General features: G+C 35.2%; 1 protein-coding gene across 3 annotated transcripts in view; it reads left to right on the top strand.

Annotated features, from left to right (window-relative positions):
- Positions 1–27,883, top strand: part of IL1RAPL1 (interleukin 1 receptor accessory protein like 1) — a 696,566-nt gene that overhangs the window by 413,719 nt on the left and 254,964 nt on the right. For all 3 annotated transcript variants that reach the window (XM_042035783.1, XM_042035787.1, XM_042035797.1), the window contains exons 4-5: positions 9,442–9,628; positions 10,723–10,876. In XM_042035783.1, coding sequence (XP_041891717.1) covers positions 9,442–9,628; positions 10,723–10,876 — 341 coding nt within the window. The remainder of the gene's footprint in view (positions 1–9,441; positions 9,629–10,722; positions 10,877–27,883) is intronic.

Genomic DNA, 27,883 nt, shown 5'->3' with positions numbered 1-27,883 from the left:
CGTGAGCACACTTGATTTAGGTGAAATTATTCAAAACTACTGTGCAAAAATTCTCTCATACGTTCGTATTGCTGCTGTTCACATGACTTTGGATTTTCATGTTTGGATATTCTGGGTGATTCATGCTTCTGAGGATGACAAGCAGCAAGCTTGAAAGCTAAATCAAGAAATTAAAATATATAGCTGTGGTGGCAGGCACCTACCTTATCCTCATACTCTGTTTGTTTGGGCAGGTGATGCCTCTGAAACCTTTTCATTTGTCACATCAGAGTTGTTTACCTTGATGGTAGATAATAATATGAGACAAATAATAGTATAATTTCATATACTTGAAACTTGACTCTCTGCTGAATTCTCAAATGTGTCATGGTGTACTTAGGTTCAGTCACTGGAGATGGAAATGTGACATTAGGCGTGAAGGTCCACGGGTGTTGGTTTTTTACATTATGCTGAGGAAAACAAGAATTAATTTTTTTGAGGATCCTGTAGAAGAAATGAATTAATAATTCTTTAGCATGGAGTAAAAACTCATGCTTTGAAAGCCTTACAACAAAAACCGTGCTCCTCTGGCTGTCCCAGCCTCTTCAAGAAAATATTTCCAAAGATCCTTAAGTAATGTTTATCTAAAATGGCTCACTGAGGTCTTTTTACTTCTCTGTAAGAATGATTATTTTTCTTCAATTTCCTTTGACTCTATGGACATAAAGATGGGGTTTAATACCTTTAAGACCAGGCATACAAACTGTATAGAAACTCTGGAAGCTGAACTGAGAACCAGTACTTTCAATGCTGGGCAGAGTTGGTAGCTGGGGTGGGTGGAAGTCCTTGCTTGCCCTTGTTTGTCTTCAGGGATACTGTTGATATGAACATAATGCAAATACTGATTTATATTGCCTGGGCTTCCATAACTCTGATCTTCAGCTACAGCCTGAAATGTATCAAGATCACATCTTAGAGCTTAAAATTAGAGTGAAATAAAAATATTTATTGCATCGTTACAGATCACACTGAGGCAATTTTGGAAACTATTCTAAGGGAATATGTTCATATGAGCACAGTCAAAAATGATTAATAGATAAGTCTCCTTTGTCCTTTATGGTCCTCAAATGAAGGAAAAATCCAAATTGTGTTATATCCCTTTGTTTATTGATTTGTCCCTTCAAATCCTGATGCCTTTGGAAATTCAGGACTTGCTCTGAGGTCTTCAGTTATATAAATTTCATAAAAATTCTTGCACATTTCTAAATTTCTGCTTTAGTAGCAGGTTATGTTTTTCCAAAGACTGACCTTTCTTCAGAAAATTGCCACTTTCTTTTGAGTTCTAGCTCAGTCTGCACACAGCAATGCTCTTACATTTATCTGTGAGGTGTCATACTACTGTCTTCTTTTAAATCCTCTGACTGGTAAGGAAGACTGACTGATTTCTGAATTGCTGTTTCTTCTTAGGAAAGTAGGTGTAAAACAAGTATGACTAAAACTGTTGGGGTTTGTTTTATTTTTTGTTTGGGGTTTGTTTGCTTAGGGTTTTTTTGTTGGTTTTTTTTGGGGGGGGTTGGTTTTTTTTAACAAATGTAGGAGCTCTAAATCTAGGAACTATTTAGGTTTTTAAATTCAGAATATTCATTAAATCCCATTAAAGAATTTTCAGGAGTCTGGAAAAGTGTCATCAGTATGCTAGGAAATAACCTTAAACCTAATAAATGTGACGATTTTTTATATATTCCCATTTTTACTGGGTAGATATGGGAAAGAATTATGGAGAGATTTCAAGGGAATATTATTCATATGCAAATGTCGTTCTTCTAATATCTATAATAAATGCAATTGTTGGATATCTTGGTACATATCTACCTTTAATGAGTAACTTTTCTATTTGGAAAAGAACACACTCATGCAGAGTTAGCAACAGATAAATATCTAATCATTCAGAAACAAGACAGATACCTTCATGGGATATTCTTTATGCATCTGCTCGACAGCTGAACAGAAAACTAACTTAGCATTTGAGACTGAATGACAGGATCTATCTTTATCTGAGAACTGTGTGAATTCATCAAGCAAAGAGAGGGAACAAGGGAGAAGCCATTCAGCAGCACCACGTTTTCAAAAATGTTCTCAGTTTTAGTACTATAAAAGAAGGCCAGTTGTACTTGCAAAAGGAATGATTTGGTGATAAAGATATTCCAGTATGTGTTGACCTTCTGAGTCATCAGGATGTAGTAACACTCAATTTTTCCTGAACACAGAAGCACAGCTGCTTGAGCAGGCTCTGGAGCACCATACCATAGACATAATTTTAAGGACCTCTACCTTCAAAAAGTCTGCATTTTTTCTGGTCATTCTCATTCCAACCAAAAATTTTTTTATGTACTTTTAATGTAATACTTGGAAAAACTAGTTTTTTGTTTAATGGTTCCCATCCATCCCCTGTGAGTGAAAAAACCACCCAAGAAAACAGATTTTCCATGAACAACACTATATGCAACTTTGCAGAAGAGGACCTGGGGGTTCTGGTGAAAACCAAGTTGAACATGAACCAGCAATGTGCCCCTGCAACAAAAAAGGCTAATGATGAGCTGTGCTGCGCTAGACAAAGTATTGCCAGCACACCAGGCGGGGTGGCCCTTCCTCTTTACTCAGCAGTGGTGACACCACTGGAGTACAGTGTCATGTTCCAGACTCACTGGTGCAAGAAAAACACAGAGTCCAACAAAGAGGCATGAAGATGATAAAGGAACTGGAGCATCTCTGCTGTGAGCACAGGCTGAGAGGGCTGGGACTCTAGCCTGGAGAAGGAGCAGGAGAATCTTGCTGATGGATATACATTTCTGAAGGGAGGGTGCCAACAGGACGGAGCCAGCTTCTTTTCAGTGCTGCTTGGTGACAGCACTAGAGGTAATGGGCACAAACTGGAACACAGAATATTCCATTTGAACAACAGGAAACACTTTTCCCTATGAGGGTGACTGAACCCTGGCACAGGTTGCCCAGGAAGTTGTGGAGTCTCCATCCTTGGCGATATTCAAAAGCAATCTGAACACACTCCTGGGCAAGCAGATCTAAGTAGCTCTACTTGATCAGGAGGGTTGGAGCAGATGACATCCCTCCCTTCCAATTTCAAGCATTTTGTGATTCTATGATTCTATAAGTGAAAGAAATGGGAGGAATAACAAAACTCTATTAACTTGTAATTTTCGAAATAAGCATTTCTGCTATTCTGGCATATGGTGCTAAGTGAGGGTATAAAAATTACTCCAGGATCATTGGTTCCCAAGAAAAAGCAAGTGCCATCATCTGCTGAATTATGAGGAGATAGTATACCTAGAGGCATTTCATGCTACGGTATTATCTTCCTACTGCAGTCTGTTGAAAGCTAAAGGGATTTTCATCTGTAAGGTTACACTTTTGCACAGCTCTTCATACTTCTATCTCCTCTGGAAATATACATTGATCCGCTGCAGTGAAAACATTTAGTATCATTCTGATATGTCTCCATTTTAGCACTTTATGACTCACTGGCCCAAAATTTCTTCACTAACAATCCTGGGAAGTCTTGCTGAAATGAGTAGGTAATTTAGTACTAAATTTGTAACTAGCACTAAAATATCAAATGTACAATTAAATTTAGACTAGTGGCAATCCATATTTTACTCACCCTATATGTCCTGTGCAGTACAATGCTTTTTTGATTAATTGCTATCCTTTTTAATTACCTCTAGCATTTTTACCTGCAATCCATATATAAGTGCTATTCTCTGAAGTTCCAATACCAAATAGTTTAATAGGAAGTTGTTTTTAAAATTGAACATTTCTCATACTGAATAACACATAGGTATACTAATAATATGCTTTTAAAATTTTTATGTGTTAATTTTCTTGAATCACATACCCCTGGTATTAATTTTTCAATTATTGAAATCCCCAATATACCCATATGACCAGTTTATAGGTATGTATGTATAGGCACATAGACACATTTTCGCTGTAAGAAAGCTTTAACTTCAAATAAAATGTATTTAGATTTATATTCATATACTGTAGAAGTACAGACAGAGTTACATTATAGGAATATTTTTGTATTCCTGTAGAGTAAGATTATGGACTTTTTTCTTTTAATGTATCTGAAGGAAAGCTTTAATGTTAAAGAAAATTTTTGATGGGGAAATTAGTTAATTTTGTGTATTTTTGCTTTCCATGTAATTGACAGTACAAGTTCATAATTAAGGTTATTGTCATAATTTTGTTTGAGTATTTTGTACTAAGAAAGTGATGTTTTAATAAAATGTGGAAATCAATAACAGGTTGATTCCAGTTCTCATAAAGAAATGTTTCACTTTGACTTTAAAAAAGAAGGAGATAATACAGAAAAATCAATAACATAAAAATGTACATTTTTATTCTAGTTTACCCAAAAAAGAAGCTCTAGGGTATTATAAAGGTGAGAAAGTTAATTTCCCTTTGTAAAGGCTAAATTTTATTTAATTTTTATTGTTCAGAACATCAATAAAAGGCCTTTCAGTCCGTAGCTCCCTCTAACACAAGGAAGGCATTATTCTAATGCAGTTAGACTTGGCATTTTTGACATTCTCTTTTGACAGGTTTGGAGTGAAGGGGAAACTCAGGATGGCAGTGCGTACCACTTCTATCAGGAAAAGATTAAATGTGAAGGTTTGGCTTCCAAGAATGGGAGCGGGCATTAAAACTAAACAGTATTTTCTGGTGTGTCTAATTCAAACCTATTAAAACAAGTATCTTGCAGAGTATTGATATTCAAATAGTCCTGGAGGCTCGTGTGCACTGGGTTATTTCATAGTATCATGCATATAATTAGGTGACCCTTGAGGGAAGAAATCAGTGCTTATGTAATTCAATTGAGGTCAAAAGCAGTTTCCAAACTGGGTTGGCCCCCCAGGGTACGGAAGCAGGAGATAATTTCTAAGGCACAGAGGAAAATTCCAGCCTGCTTCTGTCCATCTCCCTCCACTTCTCTTTTCCCCATGCCTGAAGCACTGCCCTAGCACTTGCAGCTCTGTTGGATCTGGAAGCTTTGTGGAAAAGGCCTTGGGCATGTGGTGAGGGATATCTGTGATTTCAGATATCTGAGTCAGAGAGTGTGGGAGTCAGCCATTCCAGAGTTTGGGGAAAAAAGCCCCAAACAACAAACAAAACCTAAATCCAATAAAAGCGGATACTGTATATAAAGTTTGTGAACTGCTGTCCTGGAGAAATGGGCCAGAAGTCGCTGTGGGGGCAGCCACCTGCTGGGGCCATCAGATCCTGCCACCAAGGAGCCCTCAGTGCACGAGAGCAATCCTGGCTGCCCTGTGGTACACTGGCCTTCCTCCCTCACCACATGCCCAAGGCCTCAGGCGTGTCCTCAAAAAACCCTGCTGCTATGTAGAGGCTTTAAAAATTTTTGTGCAAAAGTTTTAAAGCTCACAAAGAGCCCTTGGAGCTACGGGCCAAGAGCACGAGTAGCTTGTCAATAAAGTGTTTTTGTTTCGGTCTTGAATGAATGCTTTACTCTCCAGCTTTCAGGCATCCAAATAATTCTAACAGAAGTTACTTGGACTTAAAAAGGGCAAAATTGTTTCTGCAAAATCATGAAAAAACTAATTAATGATGTCAACAAAAGTTTGCCCAGGAAATGTGGCGGACCATTTATAGAAAGTGGATATGGACATCAGTGGCTAGGCTCACTTATTAAAATTTAAAATAAAACTGCAAAGAAAAGAGTTTTCTCAGATTTTTTTTTTAAATTTCCGGTTTAAAAGGAGCTGGAAATAAAACTACTTTTCCAACTCAGTTTGTATGATGAGGAGAAACTTAGGAGAAATTTTCTGGTTAGCTGTTTGCTCCCCAGTTTGTTTACTCTGGTAAAGAGTATGATGACAAAGCACTGGAGTGGACAAGTAATGGGAAGAGTCCCACTTTCCCTTCTGTTATGAATAGGGATGATGAGGAATGCTGCGTGGACAGAATTGAGCTGTAAAAATCCACCACTGAGCTCTCTGTGGTGAGGCTGAAGAGGAAATTGACAATTACCAGAGGTGTTTTTATGAGGAAAAAAAGCAGAGTTTTGTAAGCATAAACACATCTGGCCCATTTTAAAGATATATTTATAAAGAAACCATGATTTAAGTGCTTAATTCTCTAAGCAATTCCTTTAAATGTAGATGTGAATGTTGCAAAAGGTAAAGTTTAGAGAAGCTATTTTTGGTCTGTGTGCATTCTTTTGTCTGTACTTGTGTCTCCTTGCTTCTCCTTTTCTCTCTGTTACCTGTTAATTTGACTTCATTTTAAGATAAATTTAATTTAAATGGATTTTTTGTCTTAAATAAAATTACCAAACAGCTTTTGGCTTCCTGTTTTGTATTTTGTACTTTTAGATCTCATTGTTTTAGCACTTGAAAATCCATTGAATAAAAGATGAAAATGAAAACGTCATTTATATGCACAAAAACTTTCTAGCTAATTTTATACTTGCAAACATTTGTGACCGGTCAGATTAGGGAAAAACTAATTCAATAATTTGTCACCTCTTCTTATCACCATGTTCAGGAAAAAATAAAGGCAAACAAACAAACAAAAGAAACCCATCAAAAGTATCACATGATAACTTGAGTTAAACCACAGTTAGTTTAGCTAACACCAGTTATTGAAATTCCTTAAGCTCATGTCGAAGGGTTTTTCATTTGTTTTATTTGTTTCTTATCTGGTCCCTCTAGTAAGAGACATATGGAAAACTTTCTTACTTCTAACACATGAGCATTTTTTACCCTCAACAATATGTGTATGCTCCAGAGGGCTCTGCTGCCTGCTTTTTCTGCTACCTGAGATGTTTGACATCTATTGTATCCTTCATGCTCTAGCAGTAATCAGCAAAATCACTCCCTCCTTCATTCCTACCCAGGGACTATTTAGTTTTCTTTCTCTCTGTACTCTGAGCCTATTATCTTTGTTTTCTTACCTTATACTATTTGTGTTGCTCTGCCTTCTGTACCAGCCTCTTTGAGTTTTGTTTCATCCCAACAGCCTTGGTTTCCAACACAGAGTGTGAGATGAGTCAGATTGACAGTGCAGTTAGTATTTAGAATTGAAATAAGGAAGTCTGTGTCACCAGTGGGCATCTGGAACTGTAGGTTTTTTTGATGATACTTTGGGATTTTGAGAGAAAATTCTGGTCGTGAACTCAGCTGATAAAAATCTACCCCAAATTTTTCAGTATCTTGTATCTGACAGTTTAGAAAGATCACTTCAAACAATGAATTTAAACATTCTGAAACATTTCCAAAATGCTTCTCTTATGGAGCAGGAAGCCTTAGCTGCATCTGCTAAAGGATCTGCTGTTGCGATGGAAACTTGGATGTGCTTCAGACAGAATTCTGTCTCTGGCAATTGACATTGTCACTGTTGCAGAACAGAGTTCTTTAGTACATCAAAACATTAAATCATAATTTTTGAACAATTCACTGTGAATACTGAAGGATGCCTATGCAAAAATTTTACTTACCTTGCTTCTTCAGAGACTGGGAAGACAGTAAATTGTCCTCCCTTTTTTTTCCCCTGCCATGTCCTTCTAGAAATATTTAAATAATGAGATTTAGTAACATGAACAAACATGATGCTTAAACACATGGGAAGGAATTAAAGAGAATATTTAAATGTGAAAATTTTATAGCCAAACAGCTCCCTATATACTGCTGTCATCCAATAACAGGATACTCTCATCTAGTTAGCTTACTCTGAAACCTCAGAGCTTGATGAATTGTTCAGAACCTGTTTCCAAGGCATAAGTCTTCCAAGAACAAAGGAAAAGCATTTTTCCAATTTGGAAAGTCATAATTAAGTGACTTTTTATGATATTTTCAAGACACATGATAAACAAAAAAATAAATAAAATATTCCAAGTGACACCTTAATGGAGAAATAACCTAAGGTACACTAATGAAAAGTATTCCTTAAAAATCAGTGATTTTTAATTACATGTACAAGTAAGAATGGAAATTGGCTCTTTACCAGCTTAAAAGCAGCAAGACTGTTCAATATTCAGTGGATCCATTCTTTGATTTGCATAAAGCTTAAACAACTTTATTTTCTTTACACAGCCAGATTCTTGAACACGATAACAGATTATACTTACTGCTTCATTATAAGGAAATAATTTTGTGTTTGTTTTCCTTGCCCATGAATCAGATCAATAGCTAAGGGTCATTCTGTTCAAGAATTTATGTTTCTAAGACTCTTTTCTAATTTGATAGTTACTTACAGAGTTACATTTTCTGTAAGAAATTGGACTCTAGAGTTCTTTGAATTGAGTTTTCTTATTCTTTATCCTTAAGCATTTCTATCCCCTCTTATTGAACAGAAAAAGGAAACAGATATTAAGAAATTGATCTTTGAGATTCTGCCATGTCTGATACACACAAGTCCATTATAAATAAGCAATCAGCTTATAGAGGCTGAGAATGGTGATAAGGAGATGAATGTTTCCTCAGTGCTCTCTGCAGGATCTTCTGTCAGCAGGTCAGGGGTAAAATGCATTTACGAAACAGTAGGAGAGAAATCTTACACCATCACAGTGTGCTTCTGGGGAGTACTCAACTTTATACACTCATTTGCTCCCCACCTGGAAACTCAAATGAAAAAGAAAAGAAAATCAATTCAAGTAATTTTGTCTTTTTTCCTGATTGAATCACATAGTGGAATGTGGGAAGGCAGACAAAGTTCACTGTTCTCTGGCTGCCTTGCTTATCAACATCCAGAAGCAGATGTAGTAACAAGTTTGAGGAGAGAACACAAGCTCATGAAATCTGTGGGTAATGCAGAACATTTTGTCCTGGGAGTATGGGCATTGAAGGCTACGGTCAACAAATTGGCAGTGCCTTGCCTTGGATTGAAACATCCTTCATTCTATAATTAATCACAAGATTCTTTTTAATTAAGGCTGCAAAACGTTGCCACTTCCATTTTAAGGCATGCTCAGAGCTGATGAATATGTGGCTCTTGGTGTGTTGCTCGAGTTCCAATTTGCCATTTTCCTGTGGTACCACAAAATGATGTCTCCAACCCTGAGAGCTGCCATAATGGTGTCTGTGAGCAGACTGTGTGTCTAGTTTCACTGGTAAATACATGATCTTTTGTTGTTTACTTATTTTTGGGGAAATTGTTCTCAAATATACAGTAATGACACTAATGTTAGAAGGATTTTGATGAAAGGGAGAGACAAACCCTTAGTTACAGAGTAAGGCCGACCAATGCCTTCTAAATATTGTAATTAGTCAAGAGAAAGAAGCAAAACTATGGTGGGCAGCTATAAAACAGACACAAAATACGTCAGATTTCCTAAATTTTGCTTCAAATGAAAACCAATTTCATGTACATTGGCATTTATTTTTTTTTTCATATTAGACTTTTCTTTCTATTTTTATTGCATTACAGAAACTCAACTTACTGTATGAAAGTGTCCATTTCGCTGACGGTGGGTGAAAATGACACTGGACTCTGCTACAATTCAAAGATGAAATATTTTGAAAAAGCTGAACTTAGCAAAAGCAAGGAAATCTCATGTCCTGAAATTGAGGATTTTTTATTTCCATTTAGGGAGCCTGAAATTCTGTGGTACAAGGTAAGGACTGCAAGAGATTTATAGCTTAAAAAATATATTATGTTCTTATGATTTTCTTGATCTAAAAGTGTTATGAAACTTTGATTTTTTAAAATTTTATCAAGAAAAAACAACAGAACCAATGATAGAAAAGAATGAACTCATTAGAGATGAAATTCAAATGCTTCCTTTGGTAAACTTTATAAGATACCTATGCATGCTTTACCTGAATGAACAGCTTAATTTTGCAGAATAAAATTCAGCAAGGACTACCAAAACTTTGCTTTCTATATATATACTTAAAGTTATATTTGCATATATAATTTCATTGTTTTTTATAAATAACTTTATTTAATATTGTGTACTGATTTCTAGATCATTACTTAAGGGCCAAGTTCTTGCAAATAGTGTTGCCTGGTGGCAGTGCAGGACAATTTATTATGGTATACAAGGCTATGCTACCTAAAAAGTAAAATTGTATGGCCTGGAAAGTTAATGTCCAAATTAACTGATAGCATATCTAAGATAGGAGAAATGTAGCCAACTATTTGCTTATTCTCATCTTAGAATTTGTGTCTGTAATAAAATATTTTTGTAGATTAAGAATGCACCTTTTCTAGGTTCAGAGGGTGTTGATTCTAAGATGTTTTTAGAAAGAGATATATAGCATCCTTATTTCTCCTCATTCTCATCTTCTTCTGTTTCTCTACATTTTTTAATTATATATTTTTTTAATTGAATTAAAAAGAAAAATATAATTATCCTCTGCAGCCTGAGCTGCTGGTAATATCAAAGTCATAGATTGCAGACATAAATGTAATGATAAATAAATAAATTAAATAGGAGCCACTCAGCAAAATAATATTAAAAAAAAAAAAAATCCACCGAAGGAATCAACTCCCTTTTCTTGCCAGAGGCATAAATATCAAATCAGCTAATAAAATTCTTTTTAATCAACACCTAAATAGAGTGGATTTTTAGATATTTAGTTTATATAAATTTATAACTAGCCTGGGCTCTTGCCTAGCCACCTTGGCTTTGGGTAGCATTGTCCACAGTGGTCCAGTTTAAGTGTAAGAATGCAATCACTGAAGTTTTATATTCTCTTTAAACAGGAATGCAAGTCAAAGACGTGGAGATCAAGTATTGTGTTTAAAAAGGACACTCTTGTCATTCGGGAAGTTAGAGAGGATGACATTGGAAATTACACTTGTGAGCTAAAATATGGATTCTTTGTTGTCAGAAGAACGACAGAGTTGACGGTTACAGGTAATTACAGGCTCTTTCTATCTCTTTTATTTAGGAAAAAATGCCCACTGAATATTGTGGTTCAAGTTGGGTGTTTTTGAGTCGTACCATTTGCACACAACTTTGCTGTGTGCCTAGGTATGAATGGTTGATACATTAAAGCTGTCCTGAATACTTCACAGTGGTATCTGTAATACCTTGACAAGTCTTGTTTTTTTCTGTTCCAAAAGCTTTTTTTTTTTTTTTTTTTTTTTTTTTTCTCTCTCTCTCCATTGAGTGGGAAGTGTGGTCAAGGAACAAGTGAATTCAGAAAGCATGAGCTCTAACAGAAAAAAAATAAATCATTAATTCTTCCTACTCTGTCATGTGATTAAATTACTTGGGACATAAAAATAGGTGTAGCAGTAACTCCATGCTACAAGCTCTAATTTTCTTTGGACATGAGAACAGCTGTAGCCACAACCCCAGAGCAGTAGCTCTGTCCCAGAGAGACCATTGCAAGGGTGTGACAGGTGCTTGAGCAGCACATGATAAGGGACAGGAGCATTTTTACTGTTATTCTCTTCCTACTTTCTCTAGTTCATATTTCAAGAACTTCCTGATCTCAATCGTTATGCACTGTGGTTATCAATTAATCTATTTTACATTAGTCTGATTATTTTTTTAATCCATTTAGTCTTGGCTTCAAAAACATTTTGAAGTATCAAGTTCCACATAGTAATTATGTAACATGAATAAACACTATAATTCAGCAAACAGAAATTGCATAAGATGCATTTAATGTAACCTGCCTTTAAAACTACCATATCGTTATTTAAGATCCATTATCAATGAAAACAAACTATATACTCTAATAGTAATGTCCACAGCAGCAGAACAGTGTAAAGAGTGGTCCATTGAATTTTCAGTTCTTCACCAGACCTCTAAACTCCATTGTACAGTAATGTAAAACATATAGCTGAACATACATGTAAGTTAGAAAATGAGCTTTTACAATTGTAGGATTACAATGGAAGGCAGGAGTACCTCATGATCTATGTAATGCTGTATAATTTCATGGTATATTTTGTAAAAAAAAGCAGAATGGGGATTTTCCTGGCAAATTAGAGGTGAACTAAATCCATGTGGTTGACAAAGAGGCTTGCATGTATGAGTTCTTGCACCTTCAAAGTATCTAGTAAACTGAGAAACAAATCTTCAAGAATAATTATATAGGTTGCTCTTCATCCTTTTTTGTATCTAATATATAAATCTGAGGCACACCAGCTACTAGTAACACACATATTAAGCATTAGGTTGACTTGCAAATTTCCTTTAATGGTGAAAAGTTTGTTTTCTGTTTCAATGTATCCCATTCTCCCTTCACATTAACAGAAATTACAGTGAATTAAGGAATGCAGTTTTCCTATTAGATAAGTCTGGAAATCATACTGTTTATGTTCTTTTGGGAGATTACAAGTAATCAATCATATTTATTTAAGCTCAATAAGCAGGATCTCTTTGTTGTTGTATAGCATTGATTTATTTGATCAGTACAGACAGGCAATTACTGTCGAGTGATTAATCTCACAATAAACATCCATATACTCTGTTTGATTGACTCTGATATAAAGAAAGCAGAGAAAGGTTCTTCAAGTGTGTGATTCATACCAGAAGGAGGTTGTCAATTATCTTTTGCAATATTTGATACCTGGACTTGGAGAGTACATATTCACTGCATCTTTAAGTGACCCCTTCTGTCCCTGTGGCTGGTGTTCCACTGCACAGCAGTATTTCAACAGGCTCAGACTGACAGAAAAGAGAAAGAAAAAAAAAGCATTGGAAGCACATTCATGTTACTATTTGTAGGAATAGTTTAAAAAAATGTAATTCATCGCTCATACTGTAGGTAGGAGTTCAGTATTTAATGTTTAACTAGACAGAGACAGAAAGAGACTTGGCTGATTTTGATGTGCTAAAAATGAATGAATGCATAGGGAGGGAAATATTCAATTTCCACCTCTGCAAACCCCAGCAGTTTAAGGACAACCTCCAAGTTAGTAAACTCCTTTGGTAGTACTGTGGGTCTTCATATTATCTTTATAATATTATGTGAATAAATAGAACAAGCAAATAGATTTACTCACAGTACTACTAATTTTTGTTACACCTGTTCCTCACCATTTCTTCTCTCTGGGCAAATGTGGATGGTCACCCACTTAAGGATTGCCTTCTTTTTCCCACACAATGCATTTTGGCAGAATTGCTGTCTTCTGTAGGGGAGCCTGCTGCCCTTACAGACTATTAACTATGGATGTAATTATATACACACGTTCTTTTCAATATTGGTATTGTATATTCTTGTTATGATAGCCTCAGTGCATTACACCTAAATACCTGTGTGCCTCATAGTGAGACGTGGAATGGCTCATATTCTGATTTTTCATTAAAGTTGAAAGATAAGAAGGGAATTCACACATTTTGAAAAAGAGCAAACTCACTTAATAGGCTGTATCCATCTAATCTAAATATAGAAGTTGAAAAATCTATGAGCCATGGAAAAAGATAACTTTCATACCTTTTAAAAAATGCGAAAAAATTGCCCCTTCTTAGCTTAAATTATAAGCACTCAGTGCCACCTTGGGTACACCTTTATAGTAACAACTATTTCATGGCTCACTTTTTTGTTTGTTGTTTTTGGGGTTTTTGTTTTGTTTTGGGTTTGGTTGTTTTTTCATTGATCTTAATGGAAACTTTTAAATGTTTTTGAAGATCTGTATCTCACACTGAAAATATATTATTGTCTTAGTAATTTGAATCAATTTCCTAATTGTTCTAAGGTTGGACTTAGAAATTACCATTTTTCAAAACAAAAATTATTCACTGATTATTTTAGCTTGTAACTAATGAAAATATTCACATAAAAAGCATAATTGGTAGGTTATTTGGTTTGTGGTTATGCAATTAAACATTCTAAAATGTCCTCCAATTTACAAAGTCATTTCTAGGCTTTTATACTTCAGATTAGCAGTTTTTCTTTTATGTATGGAATTTTAATTAAGGCATACCTGCCCTCTCCGACATACTTGATTAAGAGTATGTTTAGTACTGGGAAAGAATCCTATTAGAAAAGTATAGTGTTAGTTTAGTCATAGTGCACAACATGGGTCAAAAATATTTTCCTTCAGTGATTTATTTAAATACTAGGTTTAATAGTATTCTTTTTTTTTTAATTATAGTACCAAGGCATTTGCAAACTCTTTCCACTTTTGAAGGGTTTCCTCCAGGTCAAATGAAGTCCAGCCTGTGTCTGAGAGAGAATATACCTGTCCCTACTGCAATAAAATATAGTTCTCCATCATGAACATCACAAAACAAACAGACCCCATCAGCCTTGCAGTTGGAACATTACTTATTCACTTCCTCCATGACCGTTTTAGTTTTAAATATTAAAATACTTCTTCCATTCTGTTAAAAGTAAGAAGACCTTATATCTTGCAGATGGAATCAGAGCTAATCAGTAGATTCTTAATCCTGAAGCCTTTCCTCAGAGATACCCTTTATTTTCTTTATTCAATGATTAGACCCCTAGAAGTTCCCTTGAAAAAAACTCCTGCTGGAATGAGCACAATTTCAGATTTACAGATTTCAGCATGTTTACAATCAAGCTATAGGAATATATATTTTTTATTATTTATATTCAGCCTGCTTGGTTTAACGAATTTCTGCAATAACCTTGAAAGTGCCAGTTCACTCTTTTCCATCTTCAAGCCATTACTTTTTTTCATTTTTAGTTTCTTTTGGCAAAAAAAAGGAATGCAATTTTTCTCTTTCAGTTATGCAGTAGTCAACTCTTAGTGTTGCTTAAAATTTGGGATATGTTGAATAAGTTTTGTCTCTTTTGCTTTCTGACAGATTTAGTCTTCATTAGCTTAGTAAGAAATCTTAAATGACTACACGTATGTATGTATTTTAAGGGCTGGAAAGATCACTGTAAAAATAAAAATATGAAGAAATAATTGTGAATAAATTATATACATTGCCTCACAGCTCATGACATGTGGATGTTTTATGCACAGCCAGCCACCATATATTGTGAATAAAAAACCAAAGAAAAAACAAAGAAAGGGACACACACACACACACACAAGCATATACTTTGAAAGTTGTAGCCTGCTTCAAGTGGAGTGTATTCTAACTGTATAAGACAAAATGTTCACCATCTTTTTCCCCAAAAAAGTTGGCTTCGATTTTTTTCCAGGTGTGCTGCTCTTTCTCATTCAATAAATCGCAATGCCGAGAGGTGCTGCCATAAGTATGTTCCTCTTTATTTTTAGCAGGTGCTAGGTGAGAAAAGTATTAAAGAACAAAGAGGGTTGTTTTCCAGGCATTTATAGCTTTAGCGCAAACTCTGCTTGGTTTCTGAAGTTAATGACAGGGATAAACCATATTGAGTGTACCCAGCGACTCCTTGATTCAGCTGATCCTAATAATTATCAGAACTGATGTTCTTTCCTTTGGTTCATCATTAATTAAATTCAATTCCAGAACATACTCAGATAGAAGTTCTATTTAACATTATTCTGTGCAAAGAATAATAAAATATAAAGCAAACAACAAATTCATTATGAAAGCAGCATGTTCGAAATCCTAACCTAGCATTTTAAAATGCATAAAATCCTGTAGGTTTACCAAATTTATGGCAGTAGAATGGGATGAATGTTTTTTTTTTAAATTAGAAATGAGTGATCTTTTATAGTGCAATCATTTTAGTACTCCTGAAAACAAGGGTCTAAATTAATTTCCTGTGTGCATTTGAGTAATAATAATCAAAACATTATGTAGGTGTTTGATTAAAATGTTCTCTATGATTGTTTATTTAACATATTTATTGTAAATCAGTTTAGAGGGTTATTCCAAACCAGCCTCATATGAAGACAGCAATGAGCAAAGCTTTATGTGTTTTACTTCAAAGGAAGTGCAGATGATGTCATGTTATTTATGTTATGAATTAAAATTATGAATTAGAAAACCAGCTTCAGCAATTTAGCCAAAGAAGAGATGCAAAAGTTAAAGGGAGACAAAATTCCAGATTAATATTCAATCTTGCTGCTGGTGACTTTCTGGCATTTCTTCCTTCATGATATGCTGAATTGAGGTGCTCACAAAGACCAATTTTAATTATCAGAGATTATTCCCATCATAGTCAGGGTAGAGAGAAGATCCTCTAGACTGTAAGTCAAAGAAGGAGACAAAGCTGGATGGTAAAAACTTATTTAATAAAACAGATAGGACGTGGCCTCTAATAGTCGATGATGCAGTCTTGACTTCTTCTGGAGTCCTGTACTCCCTGTGGACAATATGGTGCCAGTAAAAGTTAGGGGTGTGTTTCAATAATTGGTAAGAAATAGAAAAAATCTTATTCCATAATCAAAATGAAGAATTCCACTTAAATTAATAAATTAGATATTATGCAAGAAGTCCAGTGCATTACTGTGCATACTATTGTTAAATTATGTCAATTTTGCTTATTTCTAACCACAGCATTACTATTATAGACTGATGTCTTTTTTTTTTTTTTTTCTGAATATGTTGAGGGTTTTTTTCAATCTTGTTTGTAAAATTAAAGACTTAAAGGTTAAAATAATAACTCCAACCAAATCTATTTTATTACATCAGGTGAGAGTAAAAAAAGTAGGGAAATGACATTTCCAAAGTTATGAAAGTTCGTTTGTGTGAGTCAATTTCCCTTTCTTCATGAGTCATATGAGAATATTGAAACAAAAACAGTGTGAGTGGATGTTGTTATCATGATTGTGCTTCCCATTGTTTCAGTTTAGTGTAGTGAAGTTGTTAAGATGAACTCCATTCTACAGAGAGAGAGAAGCTGCAGACAAAAATGTTTATCACAAAAATGTTAGTGACTACTAAAGACATAAAAGACATATAAACCCATAGCTCAATAATATCTTGCAAAAATTAAATAAATCTGTTGTTCAGGCATCCAAGATGCATGTTAAACAACCTTTTAAAAAGTAGATAAATTACATTGAATGTTAATGTTTCACATTATTGCTATGGAATCAGAAGACTTCATTTTACTTTTACATTCCCCTAGAGTATTTTAAATCCACCAATACTATCCTAACCAAGCATTTATCATTTCCAAAGCTTTTCTTATACTGCTTTAGATAATTTATATGTACAGTGGAGTCTTCTAGGATGGTACTTTAATAAACCAGAGTTTAATATGTACCAGTACAATAGCATATGGACCTTGTGTTGCTCCCATCCTAAAAACAATCTGTACACACTCTTAAAAACAGTCTATACACTATTAGACTAACTGAATATTTAGCTTTAAAATGGAGAGCACTTTTCCAATGCTTTTAATGGTTTTCATTTGGCTTAGGCAAGTTCTAATCTCAGAGCTACTGAGCACAATGACTTTGATAGTACATATGTTCAGGGAGAAATTTCAGACAATACATGTATCTGAAATAGTTGCAATTGTTTTTAGAAGCAGAAAATTTTTACAGAAGAAAAGACATCCTATTTTAACTGCAGCAATATCAGATGGGGAGAGTGTTAACAGAACACTCAAAATCATTTAGAAGGTATCTAATATATATTCCACTATATTAAAAGAGTAAATTCTCTTAAAATCCTCAGAAATATTGTCATCTCCCCTTCACCACCCCCCCAAGGAAAAAAAAAGGCTTTTTTTCATGCTATTGTCTTATACTATTAATTAATCACCCAAAATGTAGTATGTAAACAATAGAAAAACAGTGTATATCAAAATTAACAAACAACTTTTACTTGGAATTCTATTACAAGTGTGAATCAAGACTGAAATCTTAGTTTCTCTGTGACTGATTCCATTTGCTCATTGACTTAAAGAGTCAATATTTCATCTTTTGACTTTCTGGTTATGGAAGATGAGAATTGACGTTACTTTTAAAAATTGAAATCAGTCTTTTTTAAATTCCAGCTCTGCAGATCACCTTGATGTTTTATTGGTTATTCTGTCATTCAATTTCTTTCAATTAATGAATGAAACCATTTTCTAAAGGTAATTTAAATATTCTTTCTTCATGCTTTAGTAACTGGCAAAATGCATGGTAGCTGCATAGTGACCCTCCAAGACAGGATGAACAGCAGACTAAATTTTTTTTATACCATAATAGAAAGGGAAACCCTGCCCATCTATTTCTACATTACTCTAAAGTACAGATTTTAGTTTTGAATCTGGCTAAAACTATAGTTCTTCCCAGTTTACTCACTTTGGTAGACAGTTCTTAGTGGAATAAATTTGGGTAAAACACCTACTGACTACAGGGCTAAAATTAAGCAGTCAAGAGAATTCACTCTGTATTCTAGGGTACTTTATCTGAAAAGTTTAAAAATTAAAGATATGTGAAAAGGGATAGAAATTACTAAATAAAAATTGTGTAATAATTTAATTTCCGATGTTTTACTTATCTATGTGAGAGCTTAATACAGGAAAACAATTTTACCAGCTTGTTTTTTTTTCTGTGTGAATGTGATAACACACAATAATTGTTTGAATATGAAAAGTAAATTGGAACCAGCAATGACACTTTCCCATTTCTTTAATGCAGTTTTTCCTTTTGCTTTGGAGTATTATATTCACATCCGGAACTGGATTAATTTAAAAATATTAGATACAGCTTCATAGAAAGATGATTCAAGAGTGATATAAATCGGTGCATTTCCTCCACGTTCTTTAAACAAAATGAAGACAGAAGAACTAGAGTAGAAAGATGGCTATGAGTTTTCTCCTTTTCTAAATCATTCTGTTCACCTCACTGCATTCTTCCCATGTTAAACAAGAGGATCATATTTCTCCAGACACACGATATGACAACAAAAATTCCCAGTCCTTAATAAGCCCTTTATGGAGCCACTACTCCCACAGCACAATTTTACTCAAGTTGTGGAAGGTTTATTTATAGTGATTACATGATTTGTTGCATGCTTTTTCTTCCTAGAGGTAAAAATCCTCTCACCAAAGTTTAATATTTACACCCAGTGGAATAGGAGCTGTCTGTTGTTCCTGGCAACTCCATGGCATGACTGATACCCTCTTTATGCCAATGCACTGAATGTCAGATGAGTTGAATTCTACAGAATTCCACTTTTATTTCTTGACTGTCCAAGGGTTTTAGTTAACAAACTCAAATGTAGATTTATAATATAGGCATCTAAATCACATGAATCCTGCTCTAACATTTCACGGTTGTTATGGTTATAACCTTTGGAAATGGTAAGCTGGCTCTACATAATATTTTCTTGTTATAAAACAAGCACAAAAATTCATGTCAGCTTTTCAAAGCAGACAAGTACAAATCTGTAGTAGAAATATTTGTTTTTTAAACGAGATGTACAGCTGGGAGAAAAAAAAACCTGCAAGCTTTTGGGTGTACAAGACTGTCTTTAGATCTCAGGGGCTTAATACACAAGTTGGTCTAATAAAATATATTGCTTCTACCTTGTTATGTCTAAAGTGACATTACTGTTATTATTTTTCATGGTATTTCAGTTTTCTTAGGATGGAATCACAGCATGCATTTCTTTAAGCTAGCTGCAGTGTACAAAATAATTGTAGGGTTTTTTTATTAAAATACTGCTGTTTTGATTAATATTGGCAGTTAGAATAAACTGTGCTTCAGATGTAACACAAAGTTTCCTTTTTTCATTCTGTGCTTTCTTTGAAAGTGATGATTGCGGCTACAAGACAACTGGAAGCTTTCCTTTTATACTTCACTATTCTCAATTCAATGCAAACTAAACAAAGAAAAATGAGTACTCTTTGAAAACAAAGGTTTTAGTTTGAGAGCTGCAGTAAACAGAATAAATGTTTTATTAGAAAGTAGGTGGGTTATGATGCTTTGCTGTAGAGATGGTAAATTTATTATAAGTTCCTGCTTCTGTTCGGTACTTACACATATCTTCTAACCGGGCATTTTTAATGTTGCTATCAATAGTCTTTAATGCCCAGGTGGGTAAAGAACCTGAGGAGAGAAGTGATTTTTGTTTTCTTTTCATATACCTCTGCCAAGAAAACTTGTCTCTTCCACACACATCCAAGACGGAAGTGCAACTTTCCGTGAACATCTGGTTCCTCCACAGCTTTGAGCCTGGCACTAAAGCCCAAGCACCAGTTGCCTTATGGCATCCCATGCTGGCTGGACCTGTCCTAATAAGCCACCCCCTCTGACTCTTTGCATTTTCACTGAAAGGCTTCTATTTTTGTGTTTTGGAGTTGGTAATTGCCTCTCAGTTTGTGATTTCAGTGGCCCAAACCATCCTCTCTCAAAACCTCTTTGCGTAGCCTGCCCCATGAAAGCACAAACCAGCGACGCACTTCGGGTCTTGGCGTCACACCTAAGACATGCAGCAGGAGGAGGTACCTTTGTGGGGGCCACCCTGGCTCCCCACAAACCCTGCTCTGGTTGTTCCTGCCCTCCAGCAAACCTGCCCATCCCGCCCTGGGCAAAACTCGGGTAGACACAGCACAGGATCCAAGGCTTGGGAAGAAAGGCAGCACAAAAATAACCCCTGAGATGGAGGCAGCAGGGACCACTGCTCCTGCGGGGTCAAAGCAAGCACCTTCCCACCTGGACAGATCCTCCAGCCCAGCAGCCACCCCTCCCTGCAGTGGCAGAGCGTTGGTGAAACACTGTTTTTAATTTTCAGGCGTTTTGTTCCTTCAAAACAATTCCATCAGTTTTTCAGAATTTTTGAGCTAACATTCAGAATTCAAAAAGTCACTCATTAATAACTAGGCAAAGGGCAAAAAATGCATTATGATAAGCTAATTTAAATAGAAATAGGCTCATTCCTCTGTGTGGGTTGCATATGCTTTTTTATTTTTTTAATTTAATATCTATATTTTTATGAGTAAATTCAGTTTTCTGAGGAGCTACTCTGACACCACCAGGAAGAAAGAAAAATTAAGGCTATGTGAACTGTTTGTCATTTTCATACAGCTAGCACTATCTAGACTTTTTGCTTATATTTGAGCAGTGACAGTTTAGCGGGATGAATGAGAGGGCAGGAACAGAGATTTAGGAAGAAAAGACACTTGCAAAATGTGGATAATTTGACATTTAGTGGAGATTATATGATCAAAACAGGAAAAGCATTCATTTCTTCCCTATTCTCGTGCACAAATAAAAAGCTGTACACTTAATAGGAAATAGTCCTATGCAACTATTTCTCTTACTAAGAGAGGCTGAAAAGATGAAGAAAAATGCTTGAAAGACCTAGTCTGGCTTTTGAAAAGTCAAGGACATTTCAAAATGCTTTTGCATGTGTTCTGTAATGTCTTATTCTAATATATTATAAATGATAGTTGGCAGATTACACCTCGTATTTTCAAAAGCTAATGTCTGTAATGTTCTGCTCTAGGTGTCTTCTTGTCTATGTGGTTTAAAAACATCTTTGTGATCTGTCATAGTAATTTTGATATGCACATAAAGCTGAGAGAACAAGGATTTATAAACTCAACTCAGAAAGATATACAGGCAGAAGTGCCTGCTAGGGGGTGGACAGCAAGCATAATGCACTGAAGATGACTTACTTTAGACTATAGGATATATAAATTGGAATAAAATATTATAAATACACATTCAGGGTCCTGTTATAACTTAGTAGTTCCAGAAGACACATGATAAGTGTTGAGTTTTTATGATCTGTCCTTTGAAAGCAGCAGTTCTTAAAAATATTACTTAATTAAAAAATAAAACTAACCCAAACAATATAAATTGTGGGTCGGTTGGGTCTTACAGGCCAAATTAAGACTTTCATGACTTGAAAGTTTTCTTTCCATTTTTGAATGTATGGCAAAGTCACTCCTCTAAGAGAACATGACAGCTGATCTGGTTCCTTTATTAAACTGAGTGCTTCAGAGTATCCAAGGGCAGAAAACTTGCATTAACTTGATTAAAAATACCATACAGAGTCAACAGAAAAATGACGAATTTACTTTTGGTATTTTAAAAGGATTTTGGGGGCAGAAAGGAGAGGTTTTTTAATAAGTAAATTGTTGCATAATGAAGAACTACATGTGTGGAAGGTCCTTATAGTTCCTGCTCATGTACATTATGGAAGAATAAATAAAATGAGTAGAGTAATGCAATTCTGATTCAAAAACAGAATTGGAGGTGGTCTTAATTCTTGGGTTTTTTATGGCAATTGATAACATCTAGGTAAATTAACTGAACTACTGTCGCATTTTCAGGATATGGATTGTATCTTCAACATGCATAGAAAAAGGGTATTTATTTTCTTAGAGGCCTTTCAGCATTATCAGCAAGTTAGTATGGAAAAAAATTGTTTTCTGCAATTTCAGTCATTAAAAGAGAAGCTAGGCCAGTGCTAAGCCTGTAGTCTCTGAAGGATTTTGAGAAAAGAAAAAAATCATTTGCACTGCACTGGTGGGCTGTTATGTTATAAATTTGAAAGCAGGTGAAAAGTGTACTCTTCTATGGCTAAGAGGCATTTTGTGATTTTTTATCTATTCAAATAAAAACCATAGGCACATGATTATTGAAATCAGTTTTACTTCTTGTACTTTTAATTATAAATATTTGTTTTAATTAAAGAGATACACACACACATTCACTAAATTTGAACAGAGTTTGCTGATTCCAAGGCAACGGAAAACCTTCCCATTTAAAAAAAACCCTCCTCTTTTCATTCTCCAAAACTTTTGCCCCGAGGAGAGGAGAGGAGAGGAGAGGAGAGGAGACACAAGCAAAACAGAGGTTGCTTTTATGATTGTTTGTTTTGTGAGGAGAAAAAACAAACACCGTTTTAAAAATGCTTAGCTATATTTGACCTTTACCAAATTTTGAGTAACACATCTTTGAAGAAATATCTGGGACTTCCTGCCCTGGAAGGAAAATAAACTTTTAACAAGAGAAAGATAATTTTAAACTCCTGCTATATTTTTAGGAAGCTCTGCTATGAGATAAAAGGCAGACTTTTAATGCCTATAGTAATACACCAACTCTTTCCTAAATAAGATAACAGTTTTGCTGGGTGCAGGGGAAGGGTAGCTGTGAATTCAAACCAAGGCAGTAGAATATCTGTGGATAGAGCATTTGTTTAGGACAAACATAAATTTCTTTCTACTGTGCAATGGGAGCCTGGGAAGACTGCAGCAACACAGCCTTAAAGATTTGGGGTGTATGGGAGAAAATGAATATGCAAATGTGGAAGGAGCAGGAGACTTCCACCAGTAGAGATGGGAAAAATACATAAAATACATACAGAAAATGCAGGTTTTTTTTGTTTTTTTTTTTAATAGGAAGCCCAATGTAAATGCAGTTATGAGTTTCCCTACTGTGGGAATCTGTACCATTTTTCACAACATGGTATTGACACTAAAGGCTGGTGAGGTAGTCAGAAGTTCTGAGTATATTTAGGTGAATACAGTTGTATCTGTCATCATGAGTGGCTGCTATAATCACAGCTTTTAAAACCCGCTGTTGGCTTCCACAGTCCATGGTACAATTGAGCTCTTCAGAACTACAATAGCTGTTGACATTCCATTAAAGAAAAAAATATGAGTGGAATGAATATGCTTAGATTTCTTTTTACTCTGTACAACTGATTTATAAAAAGAAATAGCAGAGGGAAAGAAAAACAAGACAAACCTCTGTGAAAAGTAATTAAAGACGAATACATGGGAAGGGTAAAATACTGCTACAGCTATAGCAGAGACTATTTGGCACTCTTTAAACTATTAAAATTGATTTTTTAAATTGAATATTGCTATATCATTAGGATTGTCAGAGCTATTGCACCAAATTTTTTCTAATTTGTTAAAAAATAAGGTTATGCAAAGCTTTTGATTTATCATTTATGTACCAGCAGACTGTAGCACAACTCTTATACAAGAGTTGTTCAGTTTAAGCTATGAGTAGTTAGATTCTAACTACTGAGAAATTCAAAGGTGATAGAGATTTAGTTAAATTTTTGCATTATTTATTTCTGTATATATTAGCTGGTGATGAATGTACCCTACCTGAATCTCATTGAAATGATGCTTTCGTGAAAGTTTGGTGCCCAAGTTTGTATAGAATGATACAGTGAAAACATCAGCCAAAAGCACAGCTAGTCATTCATTTACTTGTTTAAAAAAATCATGATTTCCCTCTCCCCCTCCAAAGGGTAGTTTTCAAAATAATTTTAGAATTTATATGAAATCCATTGAAGAGCTTTGCCTTTACCTGTCAGCTTTGCCTTTACCTGTCATCATGAAATACTTTGACTGCAGCATGCAGCCTTTTCCTGTTTGAAAACCTTTATAACTGTTGTGCTCATTCTAAGGAACATGGAAAATGAGAGGCTCCAAATTGCCCTTGAAGCTATTACTGTGTAATCCAGGGCATGGTGTTCCTTTGCTTGCTTAGTTGCTTTTATTCTAGAAATGTCATTATAGCAAAGTAAACGACACTGTCATATAAATCTATTTTTCTCTCTCCCTAAGGTTATGTTAGCTACCTATACAGACATTTGAGAGATATCTCTGCATCTTGTGCACAAATGCTAAACAATATTGAAATATAAATGCATGAAGAATATTAGAATAGGTTTTTAAAAGACAAAATTAATGTTTAATATGGCTTTATTATACAAATAATCTGTTGCATCCAGTAAGCCCTCTGCCCCCTGCTGCACTGAATAAAAGCAGAACAACTTAGCTAGGAAAAATTAGAAATATTATTAATTTTTTCTGCTAAAAATAAGGTGAGACTTTTGCATCCACATACCAAATTGGTTTTAAATAACCTTGATTGTCCTTTGAGACTTGATCCACATCTAGTACTTCACCAAGCATTGTTAAACAGGTTAGAGTGCAAGCTGTAAATATTGAAATTGTGAGTCTGAAGCAGCTCGACAGCTAGAAAAGCATTTAGAATTCTTCTAATCTTTTTTTCATATGTCATCTGTGAGAAAGTGAATGCTTACATTATAAATCAGGCTTTTAAAAATTGCTTGCTATTCCCTTGTTTTCTTTCCGGAATATTTATCTCTGCCTAATACACCAGGAAAAATTAACTAAAATTATTTAGAATCTCTTTTTTTTCAGAGTTGTGAGTCAAGTCTTAATGATCAATGAAATACGAATACAGAAGTAAATGAAAAAAATATAATTGAGAACTTAAACTGTGTGGAAGTGAAGAAATTCGGGAGGAGCAAATGTAAGAGAAGGCAGATATTGCAGCAAATGAGGCTCAAAAACTCTTAGTAATACTAGTGGCAATTAACTATTAGGATGTGCTGCCTGAAAGATCATGATATTCACAAAGTCTTTCTTCTGAATGACATAATTTTGTTATTTGCATAGTAGTTCTGTCAAATGATGATTTTTGTGACACTGTTGGAGTCTGTGAAATGTCACCCCTGTCTGTCAGCCATTCTTGAAAAACAGGCTGACCAAAAAAATAAATAAAACCACATTCTAATAGCTACTGCAATACTGCATTACAAGAGCAGTCATAGGCAGGAGCTTTCTGAGTGTGTTCAGACAGTTCCAGGTTTGGAGATAAAAAAAAAAAAAAAGCAACTTTAGTTTCACTACCAATGAATTCAAAGACTCAGAACTCAAAATCTCTCTTTATCTCTCAACCATCTGTACTAGATTAATGAGAAGAGGGACGAAAAGACACTAAATTCCTGTTTATAAATTAACAGGCATATCTCATTTTGATTCCTGTCTGACAATGTCTACATCACAGAAAATGCTATTACAGTCAGCAATAATTGGCACCCTCTTTGGTAATCTCAGAGAAGATGAGACTTGAATAGTTTTGGAGCCTGCACTACCACCCTCACTATTAGGCAGAGTCCCAAAAGTACATCAGAGTACAGGGAGGATGAAGAAACCTCTCTGCTCTGGTTTGTAGATAAAGAATATAATTTGGTTTATGATAGCCTGATTGTTTGCTACTCAGGATAAATAACTTCATTTGAAATTAAATGGTCTCTGTCTTGTTTCTAGACATCTTTCAATAGTTTTCCTGCAGCTGATATAGAAATGGAAAAAATAACGCTTGAATGACAAATCAAGATGTTTGCTGAAGTGTTGCCTAGATTCAAAATGGTTTTTTTCACACAGAAAAGAAGAAAATTGGATTACCTGGGTTAGAATTTAATTTAAATGTATTGATCCCTACTTAAGGAGATACCCAAATTACCTGGGGATCAGCCAGAGTTAAGCTAAACCACAAACATTTATGCAGAAGGACTATGATGTATTCTGCTCAGCTTGTGCAGTGTGTCAGCTTTACTATTTGTTTAACCATGTTTTTAACAGTTGGACTTGATGAACTTAAGGGTCTTTTCCAATCTAAACAATTCTGTGATACCATGATTCTATGAAAATACCTGTGGTATTCTTTTATGTCACTACAAGATCCCTTCAGCCCAGCCATATTTTGCAGCCACATTGTTCAACAGCTGACAGTAGGTATCAGTATTATACATGTGTGCACTAACTCTTGACAATAGCCTGAAAAGAAGGTGATTCTTTTCTCTTTGCATTTGAAACTCATTTCTCTATCATGATCCCAGACTTCAGTTGGTATTTTCTGAAGGTGTAACTGCAAATAATATTTTGTAGGTTTAAAATTAAGTCGAAGACAGTTATCATGAGACCAGTGTGGTTACATATATATTTTAATGGTATTAAAATCATTAAACTGAAAGTCGTTTTGCTTAAATCATTGATAATTGTTTTCAAATAGCAATTCATATGGTAAAATCAGTATTTGCACTAAGAAAGGCAGTATTACTTCAAAACAAAAAACCAGATCCCCAACAGCTAACAGGAGAAGTTAGTGATAGCCTGTTCTGCCCATCCCAAAATGTGAAAGGAAAGCAGAATGCTTGCACTCTGCTGGCAGTATCCTGCCCAAATTTCAAGCCATTGCCTTTAAGTTCATGGCTGCATTGCACTTCTAAAGCTCCTATCTCATCAAAACTGCTACAAAATTAAACACTGAACTTCTCTCTGAGAGCTAAGACAGACATTGGAATTTTCCATAAAGGTCAGCTGAAATTTTCCTGTGCTGCTACAAGTCTCTCTCCCTGCTGGATCTCAGACTGCCCACAGCCCTCCTCCTTGAAAGTGAGCTGTGCAAAATGCTTTCCAGCAGCACCCACTTGGTAATTGTTTTTCTGCCTAAAGTTTCCAGTGCTTCTAAACCAGGCAGCATGTCAAACTGGCAGTGAAAACTGCACAATACACGGTTGCCTGGGACTGTCAAACCTCCCGGAGTGATGTTGGCAGGTAAGAGCTGCTCATTTCTAGCTAATCTAGATTTTTCTAGTTATTTGCAGGCTGTTATGAAGACAGGTTAGATGTGCTGGGGCCAATCCTTAGCTTCGTACTCAGTAAAATGCAGAAAATATTTTTGAACACATTTTCCAATTTCTTTATTACAAGTAGAGTCATGCAATGCTTTGTGCGCTTGTCTTCCCAGTCACAAACTCTTCTGATCACATTCTGAAAAGTCTTCAGATATTCACTTCAGATTCTGTAATTCCAGCTGGGTTCATAATTTTATTATATGCTAAACAGTATTTGGACATCAAAGTAATGCATCAGTCACCCTGAATCATTTATAGAAAGACTGTTTTTCTTTTAAAGTTAAACTAGCTATTTAAAAAATAAAATGTTTTGAATTAATACTGCTCTGAGTTTCATAATTGCAGACATAGAAAAGGACACCTGTGAAATATGTAGAGCTATAGGAGAGGTAGTTGCAACTTTATTTACCCAGTAGGTATTGCCTGGATAATAGTGTGGGCTACTGTTCCTTCCTAGATCATCGTTGTTCATGGAAAATTTTCATTAGCCCCTCACTGACCCTCATACCGTTTTAAGAATTACATTCCCTTCCCCTCACATGACAGTGAAGAGGTGGGTCAAATGGGACTGTCATTCTGCTTCACCAGGAGGTCAAGGCTTAGTGTTAGAAGAAGCCTCTCTCTGCCATTAGTGCTGCT

The sequence above is a fragment of the Corvus kubaryi genome, unplaced genomic scaffold (assembly GCF_017639235.1).
Source record: "Corvus kubaryi isolate FWS band 111438036 unplaced genomic scaffold, C.kubaryi_AGA036_p1.0 133, whole genome shotgun sequence".
NCBI classification, from domain to species: domain Eukaryota; kingdom Metazoa; phylum Chordata; class Aves; order Passeriformes; family Corvidae; genus Corvus; species Corvus kubaryi.
This window is presented reverse-complemented; position numbering and strand designations above follow the sequence as displayed.